General features: G+C 36.3%; 1 protein-coding gene across 2 annotated transcripts in view; it reads left to right on the forward strand.

Moving 5' to 3' along the window:
- Window positions 1-13,650, forward strand: part of Ulk4 (unc-51 like kinase 4) — a 496,824-nt gene that overhangs the window by 36,161 nt on the left and 447,013 nt on the right. For both annotated transcript variants that reach the window (XM_040290054.2, XM_013361299.4), the window contains exons 12-16: window positions 559-655; window positions 5,754-5,858; window positions 7,508-7,568; window positions 9,265-9,446; window positions 10,251-10,297. In XM_040290054.2, coding sequence (XP_040145988.2) covers window positions 559-655; window positions 5,754-5,858; window positions 7,508-7,568; window positions 9,265-9,446; window positions 10,251-10,297 — 492 coding nt within the window. The remainder of the gene's footprint in view (window positions 1-558; window positions 656-5,753; window positions 5,859-7,507; window positions 7,569-9,264; window positions 9,447-10,250; window positions 10,298-13,650) is intronic.

Raw genomic sequence — 13,650 nt, forward strand, 5'->3', positions numbered from 1 at the left:
AGTGATGGCCAGGAATCTAGATTTTGCTATGAATTTTAAAAACCGCTTTTTCTATTTGTAAGATCAAAGCCTTTTCATTTTGTATTTTAACTTCAAATAAAAATGAATTTAAATTTCCAGAAGTCAAGCTATTTTTTTTTTTTTTGGTGATACTGGGAATTGAATATAGGGGCCCTTTATTGAAATACAGCTAAATATTTTCCATCTTTTGTAGAATCTTTGACTTATTATGTTAATCCTGCCTATACTGGCAGACATTTAAAAAATTATAAAATGAATGTTTTGAAGTTTCTAGCTTAAAAAAAAAACAACAAAAAGCTATAGCACAGAAGCTGCAAATGAAAGAAATAATAAATTATCCAGAAATTGCTTTAACAGTTACAAAAATTATAGCATATAAACACAAATTAGAGTTTAAAATTTTGGTGAGATCTTATGTAACCATCACGTTCTACCAGTTTTCATGGTATGTGCGTTGCCCCCCACCCCCCAGAAAATACTAAGCAGCAGATAAATTTTGTGAAATCTGAATAATGTTGAATTATGTGTATTTTCCAGTTCTCGTCCTACTCCAAGAACTAGCACTGCAGTGGGATTGAGTCCTGGTGAGGATATGACTCACAACTCACCCCAGAAAACCTCTCCTTTGACCAAGGTAAGCAGTGACAGAATCTTTTCTATATAAGATATAGAAGCTCAGAAAAAAATAATTGCAATTGATATTTGAATTGTATTCATAATTGCAAGGTTTATAATAGTTATTTTCTGTGACCATTTTTTTTTTCTAGTAGCTACTCTAAAGGAAATATCCCATTTTGTTGCTTCTTAGTAGTTGTTCTGGTAATGGCTTTGTGTGTGCGTGTGTGGGGGGTGGTAGTGAGGATTAAACTGAGGGTGCTCTACCAGGACCTATATCCCCAGCCATTTTTATTTTGAAACAAGGTCTTGCAGATTTCCCAGGCTGGCTGTGAACTTGGGATCCTCCTGCCTCAGCCTTCCTGATTGCTGGGTTTACAGGCAGGGACCACCCTTGGTAGCAGCTTTATTGAGATAAAATTGACCTGGGATAAAAGTAACCCATGTCAAGTGTACAAATCAGGGTCTTTAAGCGTATTCGTAGTTATTCAACCATTACCCCAGTGAATTTTAAGAACTGTTTCATCATCCCATGAAGAAATCCTGTAGCAGTCCTCCCCCACTTCTTCCCCTCTCTTATCCTGGGACATCACTTATGTACCTTTTTTCTAAATTTATTATTCTGGCATTTCATATAAATGGAATCATACAATATGTGGTCTTTTATGACTATTTTTCCCCCTCACTTATTAATAGGGTATTTCCCAGATCTGTCCAAGTTGTAATATATGAGTACTATATTCCCTTTAATTCTCAAAAAATTCTATTGTATATATCACATCTTTTTTTCCCCCATTCACCAGTTTAATAGACACTTGAATTGTTTCTATCATTTGGCTATAATAAAAGTGCATTTTTAGCAGGCTGAGGTTGTGGCTCAGTGAAAGAACGCTTGTCTAGCATGTGTGAGGTACTGGGTTCGATTCTGAGCACTGCATATAAATAAATAGAATAAAATAAAGGTCCAACAACAACAATATGTATAAAAGATTAAAAAACATCTAAACATTTGTGTACAGTTTTTGTGAGGGTGTATATTTTCATTTCTTTTGGGTATATACTGAGGAGTGTAATTGCTATGTCATAGAAACACCTTGTTTTAACTTTTTGAGGAACTTTCAAACTGACTTTCAAGAGTACTGTTAGACTATTTTACAGTCTCAAAAGCAGTGTATTAGGTTTCCAATTTTTACATATCCTCAGCAACATCTGTTGTTTCTTTAAAAAAAAAAAAAAGTGGTAGGGGCTGGGAATGTAGTTCAATGATGGAGTGCTTACCTAGAATGCTCAAGGCCCTCAGTTCAACCCACAGTACTATGAAAAAAGTTATAAAAATATACATTACATTTATTTTACTATTTTAATTATGTCTAAGTGCAGTTAAATGGCATTATTTTCAAATTTTTGTACAATCATCCTCACCATCCATCTCTACAATGTTTTCATTATCTCAAATTCTACCCACTGAACCCCCAAATCTCTGCCTTCAGGCTTCATCCATGAATCTAGCATGAGCTAGAATTTCATTCCCTTTTAAGGGTAATATTCCCTTGTATGTATTTACCACATTTTACTTAGTCTTCATTTGTTAATGGACACTTTCCACCTTCTGGCTATTGTGACTAATGCTATGCTGTTTCTTTTTGATTATAATAATCCCAGTAGGTGTGAAATTCCGTATCATTGTAGTTTTGATCTGTGTCTTTTTTTTTCATTTTATTTATTTATACTAAGGATTGAAACCAGGGGTGGCCCTGTTTATATTTTTGAGTCTGGCCTCTAATTTGCAGTTTCCTGCCTCAGCCTCCTAAATTGCTGGGATTAAGGGCACTGAGCCCGGGAGGCTGCAGATCTTTCTTGATTTCATCCCTCCCACTGGTTCCACCACCTGGACACAGTGCCATAAGCTCCTTCTGATTTTGCCAAATGGGAGGATCAGGACGGAATGCAACTAGAAGCCAACATTTTGAACTTCTAGGACTTTGGCTAAATTGTCCTTTTTCCTTCTCTGGAAAATTAGGGGCCCTGTATTTCACGTCTCTTCTTAGTTTTAAGACCAGAGGTCCGCTCCCGATCAGCACACTTAACTTTGTTTTCTTGAGCTCTTTTCACTCCCTTTGGGGCGCAGCCCCTCGTGGTCTGACTTGTGTATTCTTGATAGTGATGTCGAGAATCTTTTCATGTGGTCATTGCCCACTCATCTATCTTCTTAAGGCAAATGTGTATTCCAATCCTTTGATCATTTATATTATTTATCTTTATTATTGAGTTGTAATTGTTGACATATTCTAGATGTGTGATTTGTAAACTTTTTCTCCCATTCTGTAGATTGTCTTTTCACTTTCTTGATGGTATCTTTGAAGCACAAAAGTTTTAGTTTTGAGTAGTCCAGTTAGTCTTTTTTGTGTATTTATTGCTTGTGCTTCAGACGGCACATCTACGAAGCCATTGCCTCCTCCAGGGTCAGAGAGGTTGTGCTTATGCTGTCTTCTAATAACTTTTTTACATACAGGTCTTTGATCCATTGAGTTAATTTTCTTATATGTCAGGAGGTGTGTGTGTGGGGGGGGAGTCTAGCTTTACTGTTTTGTGTTTGGATGTTACCACCACTTAATTGAAAGATTCTTTTCTTGTGTTGACATCTTTTGGGAGATCAGTTGACAGCACGTGTATAGATTTATTTCTGGACTCTCTTCCAGAAATAATGGAATAATGTTTTTTTGGTTGAAGTGGCAGATGGTTATTGTAGAGAATCATCGTTTTATTGAATATTCAAGCAATAATTGTATAACTATTTGTGTTTTATGATTTTTAAGTGATACTTTTTATTCAGTTAAAAGTTATAGAAAACTTGAAAAATGTCAGAGAACAAAGAGAAAAATCACCTAGAATTTCATTACCCAGAGTAAGCATTTGTAATTTCAGTTTTATACACATGTGTATTTTCAAAGGAACAGTGTATTTTCAAAATCATACTATGATTTTGATCTCATTGCAGTTATTGATCACTTAGTAATAACATTGTGCATATATTCAGTTTACCTATAGATTAATTTTTACATATAAATGTTCTATTGATCTACCTAACAACTTTTATATTATTTCTAGTAATTCTTCAGTTGATTTTTGGCTCCCTGACTGTTCAGTTACAGCATCTACATATAATGTTAACTTAGTCCCATTTTTTTCAAGTACCAGCCTGTTTGCTCTGTGGACTAGTTACTTACTAGCAGTTCCTACAAGTGGCCGTCAGCAGGGATGCCCATCCCTTGGCTCTGGTGATGACTCCACTCCTTTCCTGCTCCCCAGGCTCCCAGGACACCATCCTCTCCATCAGACTTTTATTATAACTAATCTCCTAACTGATCTCCCCAGGTCTTCCTTGCCTTCCTCCAGCCCCTTCTCTGCTAAAGCTGGTGTGATTTTTAAAAAGAACTTTATCAATTACAAATGTTCTCTTTTGAGCAGTGTCGAGCATTGTTATAAATGCTCTACACTTATTCTTCACAGTCCTGGAAGGTTTATAGTTTTAATCTAAGATAAAATAAGGTTTTAAGATTCCATAATTAACAAGTGCCCATGTCAGTCAATCTCCATCTGTCTTGAAAGTTCATGTTTCTTTATTCTTCATGTGTTTTTATATCTTTTGTCTAAAGTTGTCAAGGCCCGTCTTGGTTTCTAGAAACTTGATAAGCTGTTTCTTTATCTATGTCCCTTAGTTTTAGATAACTTCTTTCCTCACTGATTGGGTTTTCTGTTTTATTCAGTTTGTTAGTCCTTGTTTCAGTTGAAGTTCATAATGCCTAGATCTTCTTTTTCCCCTGATGTTATTTTTTTTTTAAGTTTTATTTATTTATTTATTTATTTATTTATTTATTTATTTATTTATTTATTTATTTATTGTTGGTTGTTCAAAACATTGCATAGTTCTTGATATATCATATTTCACACTTTGATTCAAGTGGGTTATGAACTCCCATTTTTACCCCGTATACAGATTGCAGTATCACATCAGTTACACTTCCATTGATTTACATATTGCCATACTAGTGTCTGTTGTATTCTGCTGCCTTTCCTATCCTCTACTATTTCCCCTCCCCTCCCCTCCCCTCCCCTCTCCTCTTTCTCTACCCCCTCTACTGTAATTCATTTCTCCCCCTTGTATTATTTTTCCCTTTCCCCTCACTTCCTCTTGTATGTAATTTTATATAACCCTGAGGGTCTCCTTCCATTTCCATGCAATTTCCCTTCTCTCTCCCTTTCCCTCCCACCTCTCATCCCTGTTTAATGTTAATCTTCTTCCACTGCTACATCGATGTTCATAGCAGCACAATTCACAATAGCAAGACTGTGGAACCAATCTAGATGCCCTTCAATAGACAAATGGATAAAAAAAAGTGGCATTTATACACATTGGAGTATTATTCTGCATTAAAAAATGACAAAATCATATAATTTGGAGGGAAATGGATGGCATTAGAGCAGATTATGCTAAGTGAAGCCAGCCATTCCCTAAAAAAACAAATCCCCTGATGTTATATACTAAGTCATAACACTAGGAATAAGAGTTCTAGTTAAGTAGAGCACAAAGAAACACCTCAGAGGAACTGATGGTGAACATCTGCTTATCCATTTTCCTTATTTATCAACTCTACTTTAGGTTTTTAAATATATTGGTGTTTAACACTTTGGGCTGAAGTACTGATTTGCTACCAAACTACAATTTTAGTTTCATATTGAATATTCATAAGACAAATAATTAGCATTTTGTGAAAGATAAAGCCATGCTAGTAATCAAAACCAGTTCGCTGCCTCACAGTTTAGAATATCCCACTATAGGAGGTCTATCTCCTAGTCCTAACCAGTCTTGGTGGCAAGGATTCCCTGACATGAACAAACCCAAGCCTTGTGTTTTCCGTCTATAAATGAGAATAATGATACACACAGTTCAGGACTTTTGTGAAGATTGGTCGAAACTGTGACAGTGCTATGAATAGCAATTAAGATCCATTGATACCAAAGACCTTTCACAATGATGTCTTCCTCAGCATCTTTTTAGGTCTCCTAAGCCTTTTATCAGTCATAGAAACAAAGTGTAATTTTTGTTCTTATTTCAGGTGACAAATGGACACCTGAGCCAGGAGGCCCTGGAATCCCAGATGAGAGCACTAATCTACACAGACTCAGATCTTATTGTCACCCCAATTATCGACAACCCCAAGGTGCGGAAAGATGTGTAACCACTAAGGGCCGAGTTTTAGGCTTCACTGAGGGCTGGAATTGGTGATGTTTTCAGAGTATTCTTTGCTATTCCTCTTGTCTGCTTCTTTCATTTGAGCGACTACGTCTGCCTTTCCAGCTCCCACCTGGTCTGCAACTCTCTCCTTCACTTCTACCTCACTGGAGTGGTGAGTTTTCTCCTCACTGTTTTGTTTTTTTAAATACTTATTTTTCAGTGTTAGGTGGACACAATATCTTTATTTTTATGCGGTGCTGAGGATCGAACCCAGTGCCTCACGAGTGCTAAGCAAGGATTCTACCACTTGAGCCACAACCCCAGCCCTCCTCCTCCTCCTCTTCCTCCTCCTCCTCCCTCCTCCTCCCTCACTGTTTTTGATGTTGCAGCTCTGCCTCTTGTTACTGCAGTCTTGACATGTGGGGGTTGGCTGCAGCCCTCTACACCGCAGACCTTAGCTCTCAGTCCCTTTCTTTCTCCATCCATATGTCCTTGAATCACTCCAAATATCCTGGTTGCTGAGGTATCAAAAGGTGGCCATGGGTCAGTGAGTGGTGCTCACCAGGCTGAGGCTGAAGGTGAGCGGGTCATACAGAGACCCCTTTCTCTTGAAGGCTGTCAAGATGCAGAGCAGATGTGGGAGCAACAGCCAGAGTGTAAGGAGTCATGGTTCATAGTGCACTTCTAATCCAGAGTGAGCTTTGTTTCTTCATGTGTTTTTGAATGTAATATTATGTTACTAAGGTGTGAATAATCACCTTTAAAATAATTACTTTCTTTGTACTGCTGTTTTTTTATTTTTTTAATCCAGACCCCCAACACATTTCACACTTTACTTCCTGTTCTAATTTTTATGAGTTCACATGTCTAGCAGAGTAACTGTGAATTACACTACATTTGATGGGTAATAGAGCATTTTCCCCAGTGAACTTTCTATCAAACTATTTGATTATATTGGACCATGTTCTTTTTCTTTGGTTTTATAACCCGACTTTTAGGACCAATTTTAGATATCGAGGAAAGGTTCAAAATTATAGTGGAGCTCTTGGGAATCAAAAGGCATTCAGCTTCTCCTGGTGTGAGTCATCTTATAGGACCACAGTACTATAGCAAATCCAGGAATTAAAGATTGAAACAGTGCTGTCAATTACCAGATTTATTTGCTTTTTTTCCCACTGTGCCATTAATGCCCCTTTTCTGTTCTAGGTTCGTGTATTACAGTTATTAATGTCTCCTCTGTCTCTGACAAGAATATTGGCTTCCTGACAATAGGATTGTGTCTTTTATTTTGTATCCACCTTAGTGCTTAGAATAGTCTCTTACTCTGGTAGGTACCCAGTAAATATTTGTCAAATGCTGACATTTCTAACCTAGACAAATTAGTCGAAGAGTAATCCAAGGTAGGGCAAATCTTTTTTGTGAAAGTATAGTTTATTGCAGATATCAGTTGAAATGATTTTTAAAAATAAATTGTCTATATTTTAATCTGGAATAGCACTGTTGAATTCTTATAAGTTTTACAGCATTTGTTTTCCTCATTGATTTATATTCTGTAGGGGACATTTTAGGACACACATCTGTTTCAGAATCTCAGAATGCATCTTAAAAGATTTCTTTTTTATTTTATAACCACAGATTTTGAAGCAACCGCCAGTTAAATTTGATCCAAAAATATTGCATCTACCAGCACATTCAGGTAGGCTCATAAATGGCTTATCAAACATTTTGAATTCAGATTCAAATATAAAATTTATATGCAAATGAAATTTGTGTAGGAATAAATTTCTATTGTCTTGCTATTTGGCTATGTCTTCAGGGCAGTGTTATGCAAATCCTAAACCATCTGCAATCCATTCCTGCCAGCTTTTGATATTCCTCAGCTGGCTCTGGCTGTCCTGCACACTTGTCGATGAGTTTTCCTTATCAGTGAATGAAGAGTCTTCTCCTTCCCTTCCCTTGGAGAGCTAGTAGAATTTCTTTGATTTACGGAGCCCTTCTGGGTACACAGGGTTGGGACCATAATGAAGAAATGGAGTCTTACTCAGCGTACTGCTGTGAGGATTGTGTTTCTATAGAGATATTTAAAGAATGTTTCTTATGTTTCCTTTCAGCTAATGAATGTCTTAATTTTGAGTGTACACCAGAAACTTTTACATACCTTCACTTGATTGAAGAAGCTGAACAAATGATACTTCAAGTTGTTAAGCTAAATTTGGAGAAAATTCTTCACTATAGTCATGTAGTATTTATGATTTGAAGTAAATTCAAAATAAAGTATTTAAATTTGAATAAACCAACTAATGCTTTATATAGGTCACCTTAACTAATAAAGCCCCAAAATCTCAGAGGGTTGTTTTGGAAAGACTAAAATGAAGCAAAATATTGTTCATAGTGCTTTCAGTGCCAACGATTATTTATGAAATATTATCTGAATAACATTCTTCTTTCCTCTTTGAGTTATTTATAAATTTATTTTTCCAGTTTATCTTTCTTAAAAAGGTCAGCTGAAAGTATGCACATTTTAATTCATTTTTTAATATGAAGATTGAACTCAGGGGTGCTTAAGTGCTGAATCACATCCTACCCTTTTTAAAGACCAAAATCTCACTAAGTTGTTTAGGGCCTCACTAAGTTGCTAAGGCTGGCTTTTAACTTGGAATCCTCCAGCCTCAGCCTCCTGAGCCACTGGGATTTCAGGCATGCACCACCATGTGTGTCTGCACATTTTAGATGGTATCATTTTCTAGCCTTTGCCTTTTGTTTGTATAGGGACTTGGAGGTAGGAATTCTAGGTGATTCCAGCTATTGTATAAACCTGGTTACAGTGAGCAGTAATTTCATGGGCACTTTTTAAAAAAATATTTTTAGTTGTAGATGGACACAATTTATTTATTTTTATATGGTGCTGAGGATTGAACCCAGAGTGCGAGGCAAGCACCCTGCTACTGATCCACAATCCCAGCCCTCATGGGCATGTTTTAACAACTGTAGAACCTAGGGCTTTTTCAGTATTTTAGGGCTGGGCTGATAGAAAGATAAAAAGGCTATCTTGTTTTCTTGAAATACAACTTTATCTAACTTTATATTTTGTTAAGTCCTAGGTGCAGAACAGTTCTCCTTTACTCATCTGCCTGCCTTTTTGAGCAGCTTTCCATTGAAGTAGTTAAGAAGTCTCCTTGGGTAGATGGAGATGAGGACTATAGGACAAAGAAAAGTAGTGTCATTTGTGGAGTGTTTTTGGTTTGACAGTGTTAAGGTTTTCTTAGTCCTCATCCTTGCTCTCAAAATTGTTTTATTTCTCATGTTTTCAGCAGTACTTTTTTTTCACATAATATATTACTAAAAGTATATATATATATATATATATATATTTTTTTTTTTTCCCTCTGCAGTTGACAAGTTGTTATTTCTGAAAGACCAAGATTGGAATGACTTTTTGCAACAAGTGTGCTCACAGATTGACTCCACTGAGAAGAGCACAGCGGCCTCCCGAGCTAAGCTGAATCTCCTCTGCTATTTATGCGTGGTGGCTGGTCACAAGGAGGTAGCCACCAGGCTACTCCATTCCCCCCTGGTAGGTAGAGTGAGGCAAAAGCCTTTTCTAGAATCCCTACAACTTGCCTTCATGTGCTTAGCTGTTGGAGATTACAAGATCTTAAGTTCATGAAAATTATCCATATTTTAATTTTTGGCCTAAAAAAACACTGGGTAATTGGTGATTTCAAGGTGTGGTGTGGGTTTTTTTTTTTTTTTTTTTTTTTTTTTTTGTGATTCTCAGCTTTTGTTTTATGTAACTTAATTCTAAGAAATTTTTCACACATGCATTGAACTGTCCTTTGGAATATGGGGCCCCTTGACTGGGCCAACCTGGTCAATGCCAAGGCTTCTGAGAGGACATTGAAGGGAGGCCTCAAGGGTCTAGACTTATTTTCTGTTGCCCCTGGAAATATTGTTGCTTGGAATGTCTTGGCTTATTAATAAACCTGTAGGGATTTGGCAGAGCTTTTGAAGTCCTCTTCTGGGAGGAATTACAGTGGTTTGGAGGTGTTTTCTGTAAGGGACCTCATTTGGGAACTAACTTGAAAAAAAAAAATTAAGTGCATTTTGCATTAATACTATTAAGATAGTATTAATGATTTCTTTTGATAGTTGGTGTGTCAGGTGGGAGTGGAATATAAAGTAACATTAAATGGTAAGAAAAACTTAAATTACTTAGTTTTTGGTTTTACTTTATTCATGTACTCAGTGCTTTGCATATTTGTAAATTACTTTCTTGGTGTATAATTTACATTTTAGCTGTGTAAAGATCTGATTTGTTAACTTAGTCATCCCTTTCTGTGCCGTTTCATGAATTAAACGTATATTTTTAAAATTCTAGTTCCAGTTGCTAATCCAGCATTTGCGAATAGCTCCAAATTGGGATATGTAAGTAACATTTATATTTTAAAGAGTTCTTTGTGGTTTTATGAAGTTATTACAAAATACATATTTATAACAAGTGCTGAGTCTAAATGCAATTTCTGGAGGCATCCTGATTTGTTCATTTAAAAAGACTTAAAAATAGACATTATCCTACTATAAACACAATTCTGGGATTATCTAAGCAATGTCTAGATACTTTATCGACTGTTACTCTTGAGTATTCATTGTGGAATGGATTCTGTGTTTTCTGTTACACTCCTTTGAGTTTTCCCATTGCTACTTGTTTATGTACTCCAGCACATAGCTTCCTGTGATCTGTAAACTCCTGAGGGAAGAAGTGCACTTTTTATGGACTCTGGGTGCCAGAGTGAAAAGCACATTTGCATCAGGTATTAGAGGGCTCAGGGCTCTGGCTGCCAATGAGACGTAGCCAAATGCTGAAATCTTCTTGAGTCTCTGCTTCCTGGGGAGTGTGCATAGGACAGAGGCAGACCTGGGTGTGGTGGATTACAGATTTTCCCCCTGGGAAAATTGCTTTAACTGCTGACCCTCACTTTCCTTATTTGTAAAATGGGGATAGTGTAACTACCTGATAAACTAAATATGTGGAAAATCTTTTACAGCACGTACATTTTAGTGGGTGCTTAATATACATTGGGGGTGTGGAATTTGTAATTCTTATTATCATGCATACTTATCTCATGATTGTTAGGAGAAACATGAGAAAAGGGAGGTGAAAGAATTTTGTGAATTGTGGTAGTGGCATGATAGTAATTGTTTTTCCCTGCTGGAAAAGTGCACAAAATGCTTTAGGGTAATTAATCACCCTGATGCATCTTCCAATGTTACTCTCCCAAAGTAAAATTTGGTGTAAAGAAAAAGGTGATAATTGAGCATTTAATATGAGATTTGTTGTATGTTCATTGAAAAGGAACCATTGAAATTTTTATTAAAATACTTTTGTTTAAAGCTTCTATCTTTGAATGGAGTGCCCCCTAGTGACATTAGAGTAGGCATTAGTTCTTTCCAAGTACTGCTTTAAAACTGTTTTTCATTTTTTAAATTGAAGTTTAACTGTAAAACAGTTTTGAGGAAAATGATAAATATTAAGGTAGACAAGTCCTCTGATTGGAGCCTTCTTTTTCAATAAGGAAACTGATGCTTCTAGTTTTGTTCAGTTTTCCAAGTTTGTTCTGCATATAGGAAAACAAAATTAGAGTCACGATACAATTTTAAAGTTTCTCCTCATTCTCTCTCTCTATTGATACCTGTGTGTGTTACCTCAATTCTACTTTCTATATCTATGAATTTGGTTATTGTGTGTACTTATATGAGTAGAAGTATGAATATTTGTCTTTTTGTGTGTGGCTATTTCATTTAGCTTTGTGTTCTCAAGGTCCATCCAAGTTATAGCATGTGATAGAATTTGATTCCTTCCTTTTTAAGGTCAAATAATGTTCTAATATCATGTATCTTTTCATCTGTTGGACACTTGCATTGTTTTTACCTTTTGGCCATTGTGAATCATGTTCTATGAATGCTGGTCTTTGTTTATTTTCCTGATTGTAGCTCTTCCAGTTGGAGATAATGGTTTTGGTTTACATTTCTTTTGTGACTAGTGATATCGAGCAGCTTTTCAGGTACTTGTTGGTTATCTGTATCTTATTTGGAGAAATGTCTGTTCAAGTCCTTTGCCCAATTTTGAATTGAGTAATTTATTTTTGTTCTTTATATATCCTGGGTATTAACTCTTATCAAATAAGAGATTTGAAAATATTTTCTTTCGTCCAGAGGGTTTTTTGCCTTCTTACTGTGCTGTAGTGATCTTTGATTTATAAAAGGCTTTGATTTTGATGAAGTTTGATTCAAGTAGTTTTTCTTTGCTTGTTTGTGCTTTATCTAGAAAGTCAGTGTGAAATCCAAAGCCATAAAGTTTTCTCCTATTTTTTTTTTTGCTAATAGTTTTATAGTTTGTTTTAAAGTTTAGATCTTTGATATGTTTTTGAATTAGTATTTGTAAATGGTGTAAGTTGAGGGTAAAACTTGATTGCCTTTGTGTGTGGATATTGTTTTACCTATACCTATTTGTCAAAAGGTTTGCCTTTCCCCATGGAATGGTCTTGGTACCCTTGTTGAAAATTGTTTACACATACATGTGAGGATTTATTTCTTGGCTCTCCATTCCATTTGTCTAGATCTTTGACTTTATGCTAATACCACACTGTCTTGATTACTTGTAGTTTTAAGTTTTGAAATTGTGAAAAGTCCACATTTTTTGAGACTGTTTTAGCCACTTAAGTGTCCATTAAGATATGAATTTTGGGGCTAGGGTTGTGGCTCAGTGGTAAAGCACTTGGCTAGCATGTGTGAGGCACTGGGTTTGATTCTCAGCACCACATATAAATAATAAATAAATAAAATTTAAAAAATGAATTTTGGGAAGTACTTTTCCTATTTTTTTTTTAGTAATAGTTTTACATCTGAATAAGATGAGGTGGTTAAATGCTCATCTTTTTTTTAATATTTATTTTTTTAGTTGTAGCTGGACACAATACCTTTATTTCACTTATTTTTACATGGTGCTGAGGATCAAACCCAGGGTCTCACATGTGCGAGGTGAGCGCTATACCGCTGAGCCACGACCCCAGCCCTAAATGCTCATCTTTTTAGAACGTTTCCTCCATTTCTATGATCAAATTCTCTTCTTAGTTGATCAAATTTCATTATTCTGTAGGTTTGTTTTGTTTACTTTTCCAAGAAGGCCTGTCGGTGGCTCTGCTTCTGGAGTAGTTGCCTCCTTAGGTGTTTCTCTCAGACCCAGTGGCTCAGGGAGGTGGTCTTGCCCCTGCAGCCACATTCACCTCCATGCCACAGTTTGGACTTGTGCTGTCTTCCCCTGTGCTGACTGTAGATCTGCAGGAACTGGGGCCAACCTCAACTTGTGTGTATCTTGTTTGAGTTTGCTTTATTTTGTCTGAACTTTTCTTTTCATTCCAGGACAGGCAAGTTTTTACCAGACCATATGTAGGAATCTTTTTACAAACATGTTATAGCAGTTGCTCTACTAAATTCTTAGCTCCTTCCACCATTTCATCCTTTTCTGCTCCTGAAAGTAGGAGCAGTATGGGTGTGGGATTTGTCCGACTCTTCTCTCAAACTCTTTTGCTTTCTCACTTTGTCCTTTTTATTGTGGTACAGTTCACTATAAAATCAACTTTTTAAAAGTGTAGAGTTTGGGCTTTAGTACATACAAAGGTGTGCAACCATCACTGCTATCTTATTTCAGAAGATTTTTATCTTCCAATGAAAACCTTGTACCCCTTTTGTTCCTCTAGCCTCTGAAAACCACCTACCTA

Source organism: Ictidomys tridecemlineatus, chromosome 2 (assembly GCF_052094955.1).
Source record: "Ictidomys tridecemlineatus isolate mIctTri1 chromosome 2, mIctTri1.hap1, whole genome shotgun sequence".
NCBI lineage: Eukaryota > Metazoa > Chordata > Mammalia > Rodentia > Sciuridae > Ictidomys > Ictidomys tridecemlineatus.